The sequence below is a fragment of the Macaca mulatta genome, chromosome 20 (assembly GCF_049350105.2).
Source record: "Macaca mulatta isolate MMU2019108-1 chromosome 20, T2T-MMU8v2.0, whole genome shotgun sequence".
NCBI lineage: Eukaryota > Metazoa > Chordata > Mammalia > Primates > Cercopithecidae > Macaca > Macaca mulatta.
The window spans coordinates 68,939,428-68,957,725 of NC_133425.1; the positions used below are offsets into that span (position 1 = coordinate 68,939,428).

General features: G+C 44.9%; 1 protein-coding gene across 1 annotated transcript in view; it reads left to right on the forward strand.

Annotated features, from left to right (window-relative positions):
• Positions 1 to 18,298, forward strand: part of HYDIN (HYDIN axonemal central pair apparatus protein) — a 469,694-nt gene that overhangs the window by 365,701 nt on the left and 85,695 nt on the right. Inside the window, exons 50-56 of the mRNA XM_077984568.1 lie at positions 3,858 to 4,066; positions 4,284 to 4,466; positions 5,223 to 5,342; positions 8,638 to 8,797; positions 8,905 to 9,077; positions 11,467 to 11,665; positions 16,846 to 16,945. Of these exons, the coding sequence (XP_077840694.1) occupies positions 3,858 to 4,066; positions 4,284 to 4,466; positions 5,223 to 5,342; positions 8,638 to 8,797; positions 8,905 to 9,077; positions 11,467 to 11,665; positions 16,846 to 16,945 (1,144 nt within the window). The remainder of the gene's footprint in view (positions 1 to 3,857; positions 4,067 to 4,283; positions 4,467 to 5,222; positions 5,343 to 8,637; positions 8,798 to 8,904; positions 9,078 to 11,466; positions 11,666 to 16,845; positions 16,946 to 18,298) is intronic.

The window sequence follows — 18,298 nt, forward strand, 5'->3', positions numbered from 1 at the left end:
TACCTGAACACAAAGGGCATATATTCTTGGGAGTTCTAGGGCCCCACTCACCACTGGTTCCTCTCCATATTACCACAGCTAATGCTCTCTGGAAAGTGCCACCTCCTGTCAGGAGGCCAACCAGCACAGAAATAGAGCATTAAACCACCAAAGCTAAGAATCCTCACAGAGCCCATTTCACTCCCCTGCCACCTCTGCCAGAACAGGTGCTGGTGTCCATGGCTGAGAGACCCATAGATGGTTCACATCACAGGACTCTGTGCAGACAACCCCTAGCACCAGCCCAGAGCCCGGTAGACTTGCTGGGTGGCTGGACTCAGAAGAGAGATAACCATCAGTACAGCTCAGCTCTCAGGAAGCCACATCCATAGGAAAGGAGGGAGCATACTACATCAAGGGAGCACCCTGTGGGTCAAAAGAATCTGAACAACAGCCTTCAGCCATATTTCCCTCTGACAGAGCCTACCCAAATGAGAAGGAACCAGAAAATGAACTCTGATAATATGACAAAACAAGGCCCTTTAATAGCCCCCAAAATCACAGTAACTCACTAGCAATGGATTCAAACTAAGAAGAAATCCCTGAGTTACCTGAAAAAGAATTCAGGAGATTAGTTATTAAGTCAATCAGAGAGGCACCAGAGAAAGGTGAAGCCCAGTTCAAGGAAATCCAAAAAATGATAGAAGAAGTGAAGGGAGAAATATTCAATGAAATACATAGCATAAATAAAAAGCAATCAAAACTTCAGGAAATATTGGACCTACTTAGAGAAATGCAAAATGCTCTGGAAAGTCTTAACAATAGAATTGAACAAGAAATTGAAGAATAGAAGAAAGAAATTCAGAGCTCAAAGACAAGTTCTTCAAATTAACCCAATCCAACAAAGACAAAGAAAAAAGAATAAGAAAATATGAACAAAGCCTCCAAGAAGTCTGAGATTATGTTAAATGACCAAACCTAAGAATAATCAGTGTTCCTGAGGAAGAAGAGAAATCTAGAAGTTTGGAAAACATATTTGGGGGAATAATCGAGGAAAACTTCCCCAGCCTTGCTAGAGACCTAGACATCCAAATACAAGAAGCACAAAGAACACCTGGGAAATTCATCACAGAAAGATCATCACCTAGGCACATTGTCATCAGGTTATTTAAAGTCAAGACGAAGGAAAGAATCTTAAGAGCTGTGAGACAAAAGCAACAGGTAATTAATAAAAGAAAACCTATCAGATTAACAGCAGATTTCTCAGCAGAAACCCTACAAGCTAGAAGGGATTGGTGCCCTATCTTCAGGCTCCTCATACAGAACAACTATCAGCCAAGAATTTTGTATCTAGCAAAATGAAGCATCGTATATGAAGGAAAGATACAGTCTTTTTCAGACAAATGCTGAGAGAATTCACCACTACCAAGCCAGCACTCTAAGAACTGCTAAAAGGAGCTCTAAATCTTGAAACAAATCCTGGAAACACATCAAAACAGAACCTCTTTAAAGCATAATTCTCACAGGACCTATAAAACAAAAATACAATTAAAAAACAAAAAAGCAAAAAACCAAATAGCACAATTTGGGAAAAACCCTTCTAGACATTGGCTTAGGCAAGGATTTCATGACCAAGAACCCAAAAGCAAATGCAATAAAAATAAAGATAAGTAGCTGGAACTTAATTAAACTAAAGAGCTTTTGCACAGCAAAGGGAACAGTCAGCAGAGTAAACAGACAATCTACAGAGTGAGAGAAAATCTTCGCAATCTGTACGTCTGACAAAGGACTAATATCCAGAATCTACAATGAGCTCAAACAAATCAGCAAGAAAACAACAAACAATCCCATCAAAAAGTGGGCTAAGGACATGAGTAGACAATTCATAAAAGAAGATATGAAAATGGCCAACAAACATGAAAAGATGCTCAATATCATTAATGATCAGGGAAATACAAATCAAAACCACAGTGTGATACCACCTTACTCCTGCAAGAATGACCATAATGAAAAAATAAAAAAACAGTAGCTGTTGGCATGGATCCAGTGCATCAAGAAACACCCTTCTACACTGCTGATGGGAATGTAAACTAGTGCAACCACTATGGAAAACAGTGTGGAGATTCCTTAAAGAACTAAAAGTAGAACTACCATTTGATCCAGCAATCTGACTACTGCGTTATCTACCCAGAGGAAAAGAAGATATTATACAAAAAAGATACTTGCACATGCATGTTTATAGCAGCACAATTCACAATTGCCAAATCGTGGAACCATCCCAAATGCCCATCAGTCAATGAGTGGATAAAGAAACTGTGGTATATATATACAATGGAATACTACTCAGCCATAAAGAGGAATGAATTAATGGCATTCACAGCTACCTGGATGAGATTGGAGACTATTCTTCTAAGTGAAGTAACTCAGGAATGTCAAACATCATATGTTCTCACTGATATGTGGGAACTAAGCTATGGGAACGCAAAGGCATAAGAATGATACAATGGACTTTGGGGACTTGGGGGGAAGAATGGGAAGGGGGCAAGGGATAAAAGACTACAAATAGGGTGCAGTGTATACTGCTCGGGTGATGGGTGCACCAAAATCTCATGAAACTTATGTAACCAAACACCACCTGTACCCCCAATAACCTATAGAAAGATAGAAAAATAATAAAAAATAAAAAATAAACATAACACCAAAACACAATATAGGAACTTTGATTAGATGCTTATTTGGGAAAAAATGTCTATAAAAGACATGCCTGAGACCAGGCACGGTGGCTCACGCCTGTAATCCCAGCACTTCGGGAGGCCGAGGCAGGCAGATCACAAGGTCAGGAAATCGAGACCATCCTGGCTAACATGGTGAAACCCCGTCTCTACTAAAAATATCGAAAATTAGCCAGGCGTGGTGGCAGGCACCTGTAGTCCCAGCTACTCGGGAGGCTGAGGCAGGAGAATGGCATGAATCCAGGAGGCGGAGCTTGCAGTGAGCCGAGATCACACCACTGCACTCCAGCCTGGGCCATGGAGCGAGACTCCGTCTCAAAAAAAAAAAAAGACATGCCTGAGACAAACAGGAGAATTTTAATGCAGACTGTGTGCCAGAACAATGGTGTGGAATTATTGTTCCTTTTCTTAGGTGTGATGATAGTAGTGTGCAATATTGCAGGAGAAGGTCCTTTCTTGAGGAGGTGTATTTAGAGGCAGAGTCATCATGTCTGCAAATGGCTCGGGAGAAAAAGTGGCAACTGTTAAAACTAGTTATTACTGTACTAGGCCTTCAACTCTTAGAGTTTTCTTTTTTAAAAAACGGTGGAAATGATAAATAAATTAAAGGCAAAACATTTTGTTGATCAGGAAACATGAAAATACCACTAGAAAAATGGGAACTTATTAAACACAGCAGATTAAACACATGTTTTTCTCTGCCTCTCCCAAAACAGTCAGATTTTCTATTCACGTATAATTCTAAGAATAAAGAGAAGGAGAGAGAGCTGGTGGTGAGGGGTATAGGCCCACAAAGTATTAGGAATTAGACAGCAAGCAGATGGGGATAACTGGCTTAGTGGTGCCAAAAAGGCTACAAGCCCCGCTGGCCATGGTAGGTATTGCCAGGAGCTAAGACTTGAGTTCCACACACACCCTCCAGCTTCAAGCTTTCTCTAGGGTTTCATCTTCATCCTCCGTCTGAGGGACTAGGGAGCCAAGGAATGCACTGCTCTTGTCACTACCCAAGACTAGACCCTGCCCTGCTCTAGGCTTCCTGACCCTGCAGCACCATCTCCCGAGATGACAGACATGTAGCCATCTCTGCCTTCTGTTTGTGTGTTCAAAAAGTGAATATTTAAGACCTCGTGCTCATTTTTAATTAAGGCTCAAGAGGAGCAGACCAGCTCATCTAAGGGGGGCAAACAGAAAGTGAAAGAAAAGATGGACCAAGTTGTTGAGACTCAGAAAGACAAGCGTCGCGTGGCCTTAAACAGGAAAGTCATTTCTGGGGAACCAGCAGGAACCATTTCCCAGCTGTCAGATACAGACCTGAACAACTTCAACGGGCAGCACTCCCAAGAGAAATTCACCAGGTGGGCCTCCCAGCAACCCAAGGAGGGGAATGTGGGCCAGAGCCCACATTGAGGGTGTGGCTGTCACAGCACTGGAGGGGAACAGAGCTGTCCTGCCTGTGGGGCTCCAGGGGCCACCATGCCTACCCCAACAGGACAGGACTTCCAGGCAGCTCTCCTGTCTTCTCTTGGCCAGAGGGGAGCCTCTCACTTTACAAACCTGTGTGGTCATTTGCAGACTGAATCACTTCCGGTGGATCGTGCCAGCCAATGGCGAGGTAACGTTGCAGGTGCACTTCTCTTCTGATGAGTTCGGAAACTTTGACCAAACTTTTAACTTTGAGATCCTAGGAACTTGCTGCCAGTACCAGCTCTATTGCCGAGGCATCTGCACTTACCCATACATTTGCCAAGACCCGAAGTAAGTGTGTTTCATTTTAAAAGAAAAGGTTGACAGATGTGTTTTCGTTTTCCTCTGTGGCACTTTGAACAAGGTGGTTCTTACCATAACGTGGAGCTGGGGCAGCACCCCAGCCCCTCTTGTCGTATCAACTTCCATGTCTTGATTGTTGACTAAGAGCCACAGGGAGGACATGATACTACCAGGATTCCCAGACTGCAATAAAGAGAATGATCATAGGTGCAAAGGGGGAGGAAAAAAGCCTTCCTTTGGCAAATTAGTTTGCTTATTTAACTATTAAGCAAATTTAAAGCAGTTCTATCCTGTAGTGTAGAAACCATGTGTGACTCTGCATGGGCGAACTTTTTCCAAGCTACTGAACACCACTGTGCAGCTCCTACACAGCAAAGCACCTGGCTGAGCAACTGGCCACATTAGACCAAGGGACTCAGAAGCTAATTCATATCTCCCAGAACTAGTTTTCCATAGGGATTCTCAGGAATGTTTTCAGCTGGGTGCGCTGGGACGGAATGTCTGACTCAGCTCTGTCACCACTCCTCATTATGGAAGACACCACTGGGGAGTCTTTTTTTCAAGTTCACATCATACTGTCTTCTCTGGTGGTGGGAAGGAGCTGGGACAAAGAAGAGTCACTCTGTCTCCAGACGCCTGGACCCTGTGTTGAGCAGGGAATATTGAGTTTATGTAAACATCACGTGGCAGCACCGAACTTCTGTTCGGGCAGCCTCTCCTCACCTCTTCCTCTTCTGTGCTCAGAGTGGTATTTCCTCAGCGGAAGACAGACATGAAGGCAAATGAGATCATCTTTAAGAAGTATGTTATGAGCACGGAGACATACTACTTCGGGCCACTGCTTTGTGGAAAATCAAGAGATAAGTAAGTGTTCCATTATTTTAAAGCAGATTTCAGACTCCTGGGTTGGGCTCATGAACAGTATAAGTAGGATTCCTATGTATATAGATGTGACTTTTACTAATGCTGCCTCTTTTAGCCCCAACCACAAATCAGGAGAACTGGGTTCTTGTGTCCCAACTCCCTGCTGGACACCCAGAGGAATGAGGGTGCCATTTTCCCATGTGGGAAAGCCTAGGAGAGACTTCAGGCTTGATCAGCGTAGGATCAAGGGTTCGCTTTGGCTTATGTTTGGTTTAAGAGGCTAGGAAGATATTTCTGTAGTCACATGAAGCAGAGAATAGGTTATACAGCTTCGGTTCTCAAAGGAGAGGTCACTCTTCAAGGCAACAAAAGCCACAGACATAGATGAGATTGCCTGAGAGAGGACCATACAGGTAAGAAGAAAAGGAGTCCTAAATAACTACAATATGTGCAAAAGGAGGAGCCAGGAGGTGAGAAAGAGGCCAGCGCTATTGGGGAAGCCAAAAAGACCAGTGTCATGGAGCCATGAGAAGAGGACATGGTTGCTACAGTGAATGCTGCAGAGAGGACAGAAAGATGAGGGCACAGATGTCCACAGGGTTCAACAACATGGAGGTCACTAGGGGCCTTAGCAAGAGTCCTGTACCCAAGCAAAGTGAAGTGAGAAGTCAGATGAAAGATAACTTTGGAGAAGCTTGGCTGTGAAGGGAGATGGGAGGAAAGCCTGGAGCACAGGGCAGGCTGTTTGTGCGATGTTGTTCTTATGATGCTTGCATGCCGAAAGGAAATGGAAGGAAGAGGTTGGAATTTCAGGAGTCAGGAAGGGCCGTCAATGGCATAGTTCCCTGAGACAGCACAGTGGGATGTGGGGAGGCTGGCTTGTGCCTGGAAGAGGGCCTGTCACTGCATGCCAGCGGGGAGAAAAGCGAGATGGCATCGCAGAAGGTAGGTTTACAATTTGATTGGAAGGGTGAGGAGGCTTCTACGCAATCATGTCTTTTTCTCCTTGACAAGTGTTGCGTGGTCATCCCTTGCAAGTGAGGGCAGTGGAGGAAGTTTAAAATCTTGAGGAAATAGAGGGGGTATGAAAAACAGTTTTTGTGGAAAGTAGGAGAGGGAGTGTGTTAGAGAAACAGACTAAAATTTTTAGGCAGAATTGGGGACCCATAGGTGAGATTGATGATCAGACATTCTCAGCGATACTCGTTTTTTCAGTTATATACAAATTTCTTACCATATAGGCAGGGAATGAAACCAAAACTGGAACCAAGGTCTCCACCGTGACTTTACTCAACACAACATTTCGTGTGCTAAGTAGAGGGTGTTAATTTCTTGGCTTTCTCGGTGCAGCTCATGGGCCATCTTTGTCCTCCATTCCCTAATTACCTCCACTTTATTCCCTGAGACGCTGGATTAAAAAGTGAAGGTAAAGGTAATTTGCTGATGCTGGAGAGGATCTTCAAAGCCCAACAGGAGGGCTTAGGAGGGAAAAGTATGGTCAGGTTGATGGATATGAGGTACAGAACAGTCTGGGAGTGGGAGTCAGGGAAACGATGGTTATTCAAAGAGGTACATGTTTGGGGCAGCACTGGAATTAACCAGGATGTGGGGCCAGATGACACTGATCTGGGAGGACAGTGACTATGGTTAGCCAAAACAAGTTCTAGTACAGCTGGGTATTATTCACTTATTCTTTTTCTTTTCTTGTCTTTTTTCTTTCTTTTTTTTTTTTTTTTTTTTTTTTTTTGAGATAGGGTCTTACTCTGTCACCCAGGCTGGAATGCAGTGGTGCAATCTCGGCTCACTGCAGCCTTGAGCTCCCAGGCTCAAGCAATCCTCCCACCTCTGCCTCCCCAGTAGCTGGGACTACAGGTATGTGCTACCACACCTGGCTAATTTTTGTAGAGATGGGGTTTCGCCATGTTGCCCACGCTGGTCTCGAACTCCTGAGCTCAAGCAATCTGCCCACCTCAGCCTCTCGGAGTGCTGAGATTACAGGCATGAGCCACTGTGCCAAGCCTGTTCACTTATTCTTTTAAACCGTGCTGAGCCTCAGTGTCCTCATCTGCAAAATGGGAAAGCAACAGATTCATGAGGACTGAACTGGGTAACGCACATGGAGCCCTTAGCACAGTGCCGGATGGAAGTGATTAGTGGTTGAGAAGGCCGCGCCCCTTTGGCATATATTCACATGGAGAGTTCTCTGTTTCTCTGACTCTCATTTGGTCTCTGTCATTCTCTCTCCTTTCATCCTCCATCGTGGCCTGTCTAAAACCTTCTTCAGGTTATTCTGCTTTCCTAGCCTGTGCTGTGACCTCTGAGGATGTGCCCCTTTTTCCCTTGGGCCTTCTGGTTTGTTTCGCTCAGTTACTATTAACTGACTCTCCCTCAATGCCCACAGTGCTCAACTCTAAAGATCTCTCCTTAAGGTACAAAGGAACAGAAACTGCCTCCTAACAGGGAACAAGGCCAAATGAATTCATGTCAGAACAGTAACATTCTCTGAGGGTTTGAGAGAAGGTGAATGAGGTCATCTGTAAAGCAGATGTGAAATAAAAAATTACTCAAGTGAGGCCAGGCACGGTGGCTCATGACTGTAATCCCAGCACTTTGGGAGGCCCAAGCAGGCGGATCATCTGAGGTCAGGAGTTCGAGACCAGCCTGGCTAACATGATGAAACCTCGTTTCTACTAAAAATACAAAAAATTAGCTGGGCATGGTGGCGTGCACCTGTAATCCTAGCTACCTGGGAGGCTGAAGCAGGAGAATTGCTTGAATCCAGGAGGCGGAGGTTGCAGTGAGCTGAGATGGTGCCACTGCACTCCATCTTGGGCAACAAGAACGAAACTCCCTCTCAAAAACAAAACAAAACAAAAAAAAAGTTACTCAAGTGATCATCTCTCTCAGGGACATAAGCAGGTGGAAGGATAGATTTACGTATTTCTCAGAATTCTTTGCAATAATCATAGCTAACATTCATTGGGCATTTGCTATGCACAGCTGTCCTGAGAGCTTTAGATGTGTGATCTCACTTCCTATTCAGCAATTCTAAGTGGTGTTATCACCCCGTTTTAGAGATAAGGAGACCAAGGCTTGAGGGAGTCAAGTCACAGTGTAGCATTTATTCTCCAAGGCAAGTCTGCACAACTACAAACCTCATGTTCTTAGCCACCATGCCACTGCCTCCATGCAGCCACACTGTCCCTCTGAATTGCCTTTCATGTCACAGCCTTCTTTTCCACCTGCATTCTCATTCAGTCTTCATACACTTAGCCCCATTCTTGTTCATCCCCAGGTACAAGTCATCCTTATTCCCAGGCAACATGGAGACGCTAACAATCCTGAACACTTCCTTAATGGTGGTGGAGGCATCCTTCTGTTTTCAGAACGATGTCAAAGCAAACACATACTTCCTGGAACCCAACACCATGGTCCTGAAACCCAATGAGAAGCAGGTACGGTCATATGGACAGAAGTCACCAGGGCAAGGCTTTCTTGGGAAATTTGAGGCCTTGGCATCCTTGGTGTAAATGTACTTTCTTTTGACTTTTCCTTCCATCAGATATTAACCGTATGGGCCTACCCTACTTCCGTTGGTGTCTTTGAAGACAGCATTGTCTGCTGCATCAATGATAACCCAGAGCCAGCCATCTTCCAATTAAGCTGCCAGGGGATCCGCCCGGAACTAGAGCTGGAACCCAGGCAATTACATTTTGACCGGCTCTTGCTGCACAGGTCAGAGTTCTAGATCATGTCAGGACTGGAATGGAATTTAAAGAGTGTTTAGTTCTAGGGTAACAAACTCATCCTGATTTATTCCGGACTCTCTTGGTTTTAGCACTGAAAGTTCTGCACCCTGGGAAACTCCTTGGTCTATGCAAACCAGGATGGTTAGTAAACCTATTTAATCAACAGATTGTTAACTTGGGTTCAGCGGATGAACTTCAGCAGGGCCAAGTACCCCACCTAAGATGAACTACCAAAATATGCATATGTCTGTGTTTCTTCAGAAGAAGGACAAGCTTTCTTCAGATTCTCAAAGCAGTCTATTGCCCAAGAGGTTAAGAATCTTTGCTCTAGAAGTTAGAGTAAAAGCAGAACATTAGACCAAAACTGGAACTTACATATTCATTAATTGGAATTATTATTGGAATTGGTATTATTATTCTAAATAGAAAAAATGTTTATTTCTGGGGCTTCTGGGAGAGAATATTGTTATGATTGTCATGATATGTGTCCTGCATTCTTTAATCACCACCACCAGCCCCATTTCCTGATAAATACCGGTTAAAGAACTAAGTAATAATTGAAGTAACCAAAAGTGCTTTTTCTTTCCTCTAGTGAGTCATGATCATGCCACTACACTCTAACTGGGGTGACAGAGCGAAACCTTGTCTCAAAAAAAAAAAGCAGAGAGAGAAAAATATTGGTAAAAATGAGCAGAACCCCAGTAAATAGTGGGACAACATCAAGCAGTCTAACGTATTTGTGATTGGAGTCCCAGAAGGAGAAGAGAGAGAATGGGACAAAAAGTCTATATTTGAAGAGTAGATGGAACTTTCCCAAATTTGGTGAAAAAGCAAAAACTTACCTTTCCAAGAAGCTTAGCAAACCTTACACTGGATAAATATAGTTATAGCCCAAGTCTTGCCCTAAATTTGTGACTTTGGGGCCATCAATTAACCTCTATAAGCTTCAGGGATTTTTTTGTTTTGTTTCGTTTCAAGACAGAGTCTCCCTCGCTCACTCAGGCTGGAGTACAGTGGTGCGATCTCGGCTTACTGCAACCTCTGCCTCCCGGATTCAAGCAATTTTTCTGCCTCAGCCTCCTAAGTAGCTGGGATTATGGGTGGGCGTGCACCACCACACCCAGCTAATTTTTTGTGTTTTTTTATTTTTAGTAGAGACAGGGTTTCACCATGTTGCCCAGGCTGGTATCAACTCCTGAGCTCAGGCAATTCACCTGCCCCAACCTCCCAAAGTGCTGGGATTACAGGCTGAGCCACCCCACCTGGACGGTTCAGGTTTTTCATAGGTCATCTGGGGTTAATAATATCAACTCCACCTATTTTGTTTAATAGATTAATAACCAAGAAAGAAACCCACATTAAGTCAAAGTTTAGTCCAACTACTTAAAAGCAGAAATTAAGAGAAAATCTTGGAAACAGCCAGGAGAAAATGAAATGCAATATGACTGACTCCTCATCAGTAACAAAGGAAGCTGGAAGACAAGAGAATGGCATTTTTAATGTGCTAAAGGAAAATACAGTTGACCTTTGAACAATGCAGGTTTGAACTGGGTGGGTCTGCTTATATGTGAATTTTGTTTTCAATGAAACACAAATTGAAAATATGGTAGACCTAAATAAAACAATTCAAAAAAGGTTTAAGAAATGTTGTTCAACACCCACACATTAAAGAGAAACTACGATTTTTAAAAATCATATGCTTGGCCGGGTGCAGTGGCTCACACCTGTAATCCCAGCACTTTGAGAGGCCAAGACGGGCAGATCACGAGGTCAGGAGTTCAAGACCAGCCTGGCTAACATGGTGAAACCCCGTCTCTACTAAAAATACAAAAATTACTGGGCGTGGTGGCAGGCGCCTGTAATCCCAGCTCCTCAGGAGGCGGAGGCAGGAGAATTGCTTGAGCCTGGGAGGCAGAGGTTGCAGTGAGCCGAGATTGCACCACTGCACTCCAGCCTGGGCAACAGAGCAAGACTCCGTCTCCAAAAGAAAAAGAAAAGAAAAAGAAAAAAAATTACATGCTAAGGATATGGCCATTATCCTTAGCAAACTAATGCGGAACTGAAAACCAAATACCGCATGTTCTCACTTACAAGTGGGAGCTAAGTGATGAGAACCAGTGGGCACAAAGAGGGGAACAACAGACACTTGAGGGTGAAGGGTGGGAGGAGGGAGAAGAGGAGAAAAAATAACTGTCAGGTACTAGGCTTAGTACCTGGGTGATGAAATAATCTGTACAGCAAACCCCTGTGACACAAGTTTACCTATACAACAAACCTGCACATGAACCCCTGAACCTAAAATAAAAGTTAAAAAGAAAAAAAATGTGCAACTACAAAATTTGAAATGGAATTTCAACTTCCTTTTGTCTCTGCAGACTGGAATCCAGGGTAGTTCTTCTCCGCAATGTCACGCTCCTGCCTGTGGCCTGGCGGATCACCAGCCTCGAGCACTTGGGTGATGATTTCACCGCATCCATGATGCAGGGGACCATCCCCCCCGAGGCTGAGTATGGCCTGCACCTGTACTTTCAACCCACCAAGCCTGTCAACATCAAGAAGGCTATTCGGTTGGAGGTGAGGCTTCACACCTCCACAGACTTGGTTATCAAAGCACGTATGCGCGCGCACACACACACACACACACACACACACACACACACAGAGGTCTCCCTGTTACATGCTCCCATCTGATCCCCTTTCGATATCCCCAGTCCACAATATCTTGCTGTGCACACAACTGCAGGCTCCATAGAGGCAATATTGCTTATGGCTGATTTCCCAGTGCCAGGAACAGAGCAATCAATGTGGAAGGAAGGAACAAATAAATGAATGAAAGAATGAATGAACAAATGAGCAAATGGAGTTTCTGTACCTAGGTAAGCATCAGAGTCCTGATTTCACACACCTAAACCCAGTCACCTATCGGATTCCTATCTGGGTAAATGTCACCCTCCACCCTGTTGCCCGCAGCAGACACCTAGGGATCAGCCTTAATTCCCCCTTTTCTTAATGGCCTCCCTTCCAACGCAGGCCTCCAACAAAGGTTGCTAATTTTACCTCCCAGTGTATCATTTTTTTTTTTTTTTTTTGAGATGGAGTCTCACTCTGTCATCCTGGCTGGAGTGCAGTGGTGCGATCTCGGCTCACTGCAACCTCCACGTCCAGGGTTCAAGCAATTCTCCTGCCTCAGCCTCCTGCGTAGCTGGGACTACAGGCACACTCCACTACACCCAGCTAACTTTTTGTATTTTTAGTAGAGACGGGGTTTCACCGTGTTGGCCAGGCTGGCCTCGAATTCCTGACCTCAAGTGATCCTCACGCCTCAGCCTCTCAAAGTGCTAGGATTACAGGCATGGTGCCTCCCAATGTATCTTTCCCATCCACTTCTTTCTCCCTGCTGTTGCCACCACCTTGTCCAGGCCGCCTGCAGCTTCTCTCACCTGGACTTCTTCAGAGGTGTCCTAACTGACTTCCCTGTTGACATTCCCCACAGTGTCCAGAGGGATCTTTACAATGTTATTCAGACAGGTTATGCCCCCTCCTAATCTACTCTACTGGCTTCCCACTGCAGTAGGAATAAAGCCCGGGGTCCTCACCAGCCTCTGAGGCAATGCCTGCCTCCACATCACAACTTGCTCCACCCTCACCCTCACTCATTGGCTCCCATGCACTGTCTTGGCTCTTTCTTGGCTCAAGCCCCTGACCTTGCTGCAACTGCTGGGAATCTGCCCTTAGGCTGCTGCTTTAGGGCCCCCCAACATTGGTGTTTCAACTGGGCTTCTCTCACCATCCCTTTGAGAGAATCCCCCTTATGTGCAATAACCCACCCCGTCTTCTATCCTTCAGAGCACCCCCTCTTCCTAACATTATCCTGCTTCTTCCTTTACTTCTTATATGAACTGCATCAGGGCAGGATCTCACCTGACTTAACATCTGTCTTAGTTCCCCAGGGCTACTATAACAAATTACCATACACTGGGTGATGTGAAAAAACAGACATTCCCCTCTCACCGTTGTCCAAAATCAAGGTGCCGGCAGGGCCATACTCTCTCTGAAGGCTCCAGGGAAGAACGCTTCCTCTCTCTCCCCTTTGGCTTCTGGGGTCTCCTGTGAGTGTTCTCAGCTTCTGGCTGCATCACTCCAGTCTCTGCCTCTGTTATTACAACACCTCTTCTGTCTGTGCCTTCTCTTCCATCTCTTATAAGAATATATATCAATGGCATACTCAGATAATCTAAGACGATCTCATCTCTAGATCTTTGACTTAATTAAATCCACACGGCCGGGCGCGGTGGCTCACGCCTGTAATCCCAGCACTTTGGAAGGCCGAGGCGGGCGGATCACAAGGTCAGGAGATCGAGACCATGGTGAAACCCCGTCTCTACTAAAAAAATTGAAAAAAATTAGCCAGGCGCAGTGGCGGGCGCCTGTAGTCCCAGCTACTCGGGAGGCTGAGGCCGGAGAATGGCGTGAACCCGGGAGGCGGAGCTTGCAGTGAGCCGAGATTGCGCCACTGCACTCCAGCCTGGGTGACAGAGCGAGACTCTGTCTCAAAAAAAAAAAAAAAAAAATCCGCACATACCCTTTCTTCCAAATAAGGTCATATTCATAGGCTCCCAGGAGTTAAGAAGTAGACATACTTTTTGGAGGAACCACTGTTCAACCCCCCATACCATCGTATTCCCAGTGTCTAGCATGGGATTGATGAAGTAGGCACTCAGTAGAACCTGATGAATGAACAAATGAATGAATGAATGAATGAATGCCATTGAGTTTTAATACTTGAACTAGGCCGGGCACAGTGGCTCAGGCCTATAATCCCATCATCTTGGGAGGCCGAGGTGGGTGGATCACTTGAGGTCAGGAGTGTGAGACCAGCCTGGCCAACATGGTGAAACTGCATCTCTACTAAAAATACAAAAATTAGCTGGATGTGGTGGCACACACCTTTAACCCCAGCTACTCGGGAGGCTGAGGCAGGAGAATCACTTGAACCTTGGAGGTGGAGGTTGCAGTGAGCCAAGATCGCACCACTGCACTTCAGCCTGGGCAAGAGAGCAAGACTCTGTCTCAAAAAAAAAAAAAAAAAGTACTTAAACTGATTCTTCGACATTCAAGGGATCATCCCAGCTTCTCTTTGAATGCTTCCAGGAATACAAAATTTACCACTACCTCTTCAAGCAGCCTGTTCTCCCTTTAAACAGGTCTGTCAATTCTTCTTTGGGTGGAGCTCAGAATTCTCCCTGTCAATTACATGCATGAATCATGTTTCTACCTTTTGGGGCCACCCAGTGGATCTAAACTCTCTTTTCCCTTATCAATGGCAGCCCTTCACTGAAAGGGCTGAAAACAGATATTGATAGATGCATTCAATCCATGAATGTGTAGAAGCCCAGAGGTTCTGGTCAATGCTTTTAGCACCAGTCTCTGCACAGGCACAGACCTCTGAACCAGGTACCCAGACCCCTGGCTGGTGTAGGGCCTGAAGTCCCCCAGCTGTGCCAGCTTCGTCTTTTAGTTGCTGGATCATGGGGAGTCCAGGGGTTTCTGTGGTGGGGATGCACAGGAGGCAGGCAGCAAGGGAATATTGGAAAGGTCATCATGACAGTTGCTTACCAACTGGTACAGAAAGGTTTTTGTTTTTATTATTATTTTGTTTTATTTTTCTTGACACAGGGTCTCACTCTGCTGCTTAGGCTGGAGTGCAGTGGTGCAATCTCGGCTCACTGCAACTTCCACCTCCTGGACTCAAGCAATCCTCCCACCTCAGCGTCCTGAGTAGCTGGGACCACAGGTGTGCACCACGACACCCAGCTAATTTTTGTAATTTTTGTAGAGATGAGGTCTTGCCATGTTGCCCAGGCAGGTACCAAACTCCTGAGCTCAAGCGATCTGCCCATCTTGTCCTCCCAAAGTGCTGGGATTACAGGCGTGAGCCACTGCACCTGGCCACGTTTTGTATTTTCCCAACTGTTGTGAGCATGTCTGTGTGTCCCAGCCGAACAGCAGCCTGATTAGGGCTCTGAACAAAGCAGCATGGACCTCCGTTGAGCCCCCCAAAGTGAACTTATATTCACTTCCACATCCACAGAAGGAAATGCCTTCATCTCTGGTCCCTTTGGAAAGCACTTGGTGAATTTGTTTTATTTCATCTGTATAACCTTCAATTGTCCTTCCTATTTTCCTCAATTCAAAATTCAATCTCCCCACTGCCTCCGACCCACCCTGGGGAAGTCAAGAAATAGAAGGCTCCAGGCACTTGGCATCCCTCAGGAGAGAGGCGCTGCATAAATCCTGTCAGCCCATCTTGTCATCTGTCAGAGGGCAAGCAGTCAGAGAAAGAAGGCGAAACTCAAGTCGGTCCAGTTTGCTCCGAGAAACATTGGCAAGCATCTAATGAAAGAGAAGATAGAAATTCTGAATTAAAACTTGAGTTTGGTGACAGCTGCAAATTTTCTCCTGGCACCCAAAGCACATGCAATTGGGAGTGGGGGGCTTGGGCTTTAAACTGGAGCAGACACAGAGGTGGACTCCCCAGAGCAGACCCAGGAGAGCTTTCCCCACTGCCCACCAGCTCTTTTCCTGGACAGATGGACCCTTTACCCCTCCTAGTTAGCCTCAAGAGGCAACAGTTGGTTCCTGTCATTTACCCACTTTTTGATAGGATTATTTGGGGATTTTTTGCTGATTTGATTGAGTTCCTTGTGTATTCTGGATATTAGTCCTTTGTCAGATGTATAGTTTGTAAATATTTTCTCCCATTCTGTGGGTTGTCAGTGTAACCATTTGTACCCCCAAAAGCTATCAAAATAAAATATATGTATATATAAAGAAGAGGAAAAAGGAGTCAACAATCAGGTCAGGCTGACAGCTGCAGCAGTTCAGAGGTGCCAGAGAATAATGAGGGAGGGACCCCCCACAAGCATGACACCAGAGGGGTCCCAATCCCCACGATATTCACAGAAATAAAACATTTGATATTTCCAAACATTAAACACTTGCTTTCTATGAAAAGTCTAGCACTTTCCCCACAGGTCGAGCCACAAACAAAGAACAGAATGATTCAAATTTATAAAATGAGTAGAGCAAGGATGACTTGGAGCATAAAGGTTTTCCGTTTCAACTGTCAGGGCAATGCCCACCAGGTTCATTTGATTTAGAAGTTAAAAAAAAAAAAAAAAAAGTCGGGCATGATGGCTCACAAATCCCAACACTTTTGGAGGCTGAGACAGGAGGATTGTTTGAGTCCAGGAGTTCAAGACCAGCCTGGGCAACATGATGAAACCCTATCTCTACCAAAAAATACAAAAATTAGCCGAGCATAATGGTGCACTCCTGTAGTCCCAGCTACTTGGGAGGCTGAGATGGGAGGATGGCTTGAGCCTGGGAGGTCAAGGCTGCCATGAGCCAAGATTGCGCCACTGTACTCCAGTCTGGGTGACAGAGTGAGAGCCTGTCTCAAAAAAGAAAACCACTTTCCTGTAATGTCTACTCCAAGCCCAAACTTCAGTAATGTAGCAACAATAAGAAAAGTCAGTCCCTTTTCCCCATTCTTGTATTCTTTATACCAGCATTCCCCAGAGAGTGTTAAGAGGAGCACAAATCCTGCCAAATGCTTGGTAGACATAAAATACCTACAGGGGACTACATTTCAAAAACGTTCCCTGCCATATCCCCTTTAGGATGTTACATGTTTCAGACTCCAAGCACCTACAGGTCTTGCTTTTACTGAAGAATTTCTCTTCCTCTGCCAGGTTTTAGATGCAGAAAATCTTCTTGGTGTTGTTCAGATTGAAAATATCATGGTCTTTGCAGAGGCATATGACATCGCCTTGGACATCACCTTCCCCAAAGGTCTGTTGGGCCCTTCAAGAAAAGGGTGTTTGGAAATTGGGTCTTTTGTATAGTGTATTTCTGTGTAGAGAAAGGCTAGTGTGTTGTCAGTAAAACAACATAAATGTATGTGTAATATCCCAACTTTATGCAATTGTCAGATTGGGAATGGGGCAATTTTAATAAATAATAATGTGAGCCCCAGAGTGATATTAGCAACATGACTACAAATCGTAATTTCTCCAACCAGAGATAGAAAGCGGGTGGTCATGGATGTAAAATTTGCAGAGCTCTTTTCAGAGCAGTCATTTGACAGTAAACACCTCTCCTCTTTCCTGTATTAGTTTTCTATCACTGCCATAAAATGTCACCATAAGCTTTCTGGCTTAAAACAACACAAACATATTACCTTACAGTTCTGGAAGTCACAAGTGCAAAATGGGTCTCACTGGGCTAAAATGAAAGTGTCAGCAGGGCTGCCTTCCCTTCTGGAAGCTCTGGGGGAGAATCCATTTCCATACCATTTCCAACTCCTAGAGGCCACCCACGTGGTCCCCTTCCTCCACCTTCAAAGACAGCAAGGTTGGGCCAACTCCTTCTCACGTTGCCTTTTCTCTGGTTCTCCCACCCTGCCTTCTTCTTTTGTTCTTAAGCCCCCTTGTGATTATATTGAGCTGACCAAGATACTCCAAATTAATCTCTGTATTTGTAGGTCAGTGAATTGATTCCACCTGCTTCTTGAATTCCCCTACGCCATGTAAGACAGCATATTCACAGATTCCAGGGATTGGGGGGTGGAGGTGAGGCTGGTATCTGTCCCCACGCTGCCCTAACACCCGAGTTTCAGCTCTCCCTTTAGCCTACAGCTCTCCATTTCCCTCCTTTCCCCAAGAGGTCTCTTCATGAAAACTCACAGAATGTTAGAGCCACGTATTAGTTTAGATGTCATGAGTCTCATGTACAAAGATCTTTTATTGCAGCATTTTTATAACAATGAAGAGTTGGAAATAACCTAAATGCCCATCAATAATGAAATAATAGTATTATAGGAATAATATCATGAATTACGGAACTGCCATATCATGGGATATTATGCAGCCACTAAGACCACACCTATGGGGAGTTTTTAATTATTTGGGGGAAATGCTTATGATGTTAATGCTAAGTAAAGCAACATAAATGTATGTGTAATATCCCAACTTTATGCAAGACTTTTTTAAATACTGGAAGTTTTAGCTGATGGTAGACGTGAAAGACAATAATCCTAGGACGGATGGAATCCAGAGGGACCAGCCCTGTAGAGTGCATCAAGAGCAGCATCTGTCGTTTGTTTGCCCAGACTCAATTATAAGAGGCTTTTCTAACCATAATACT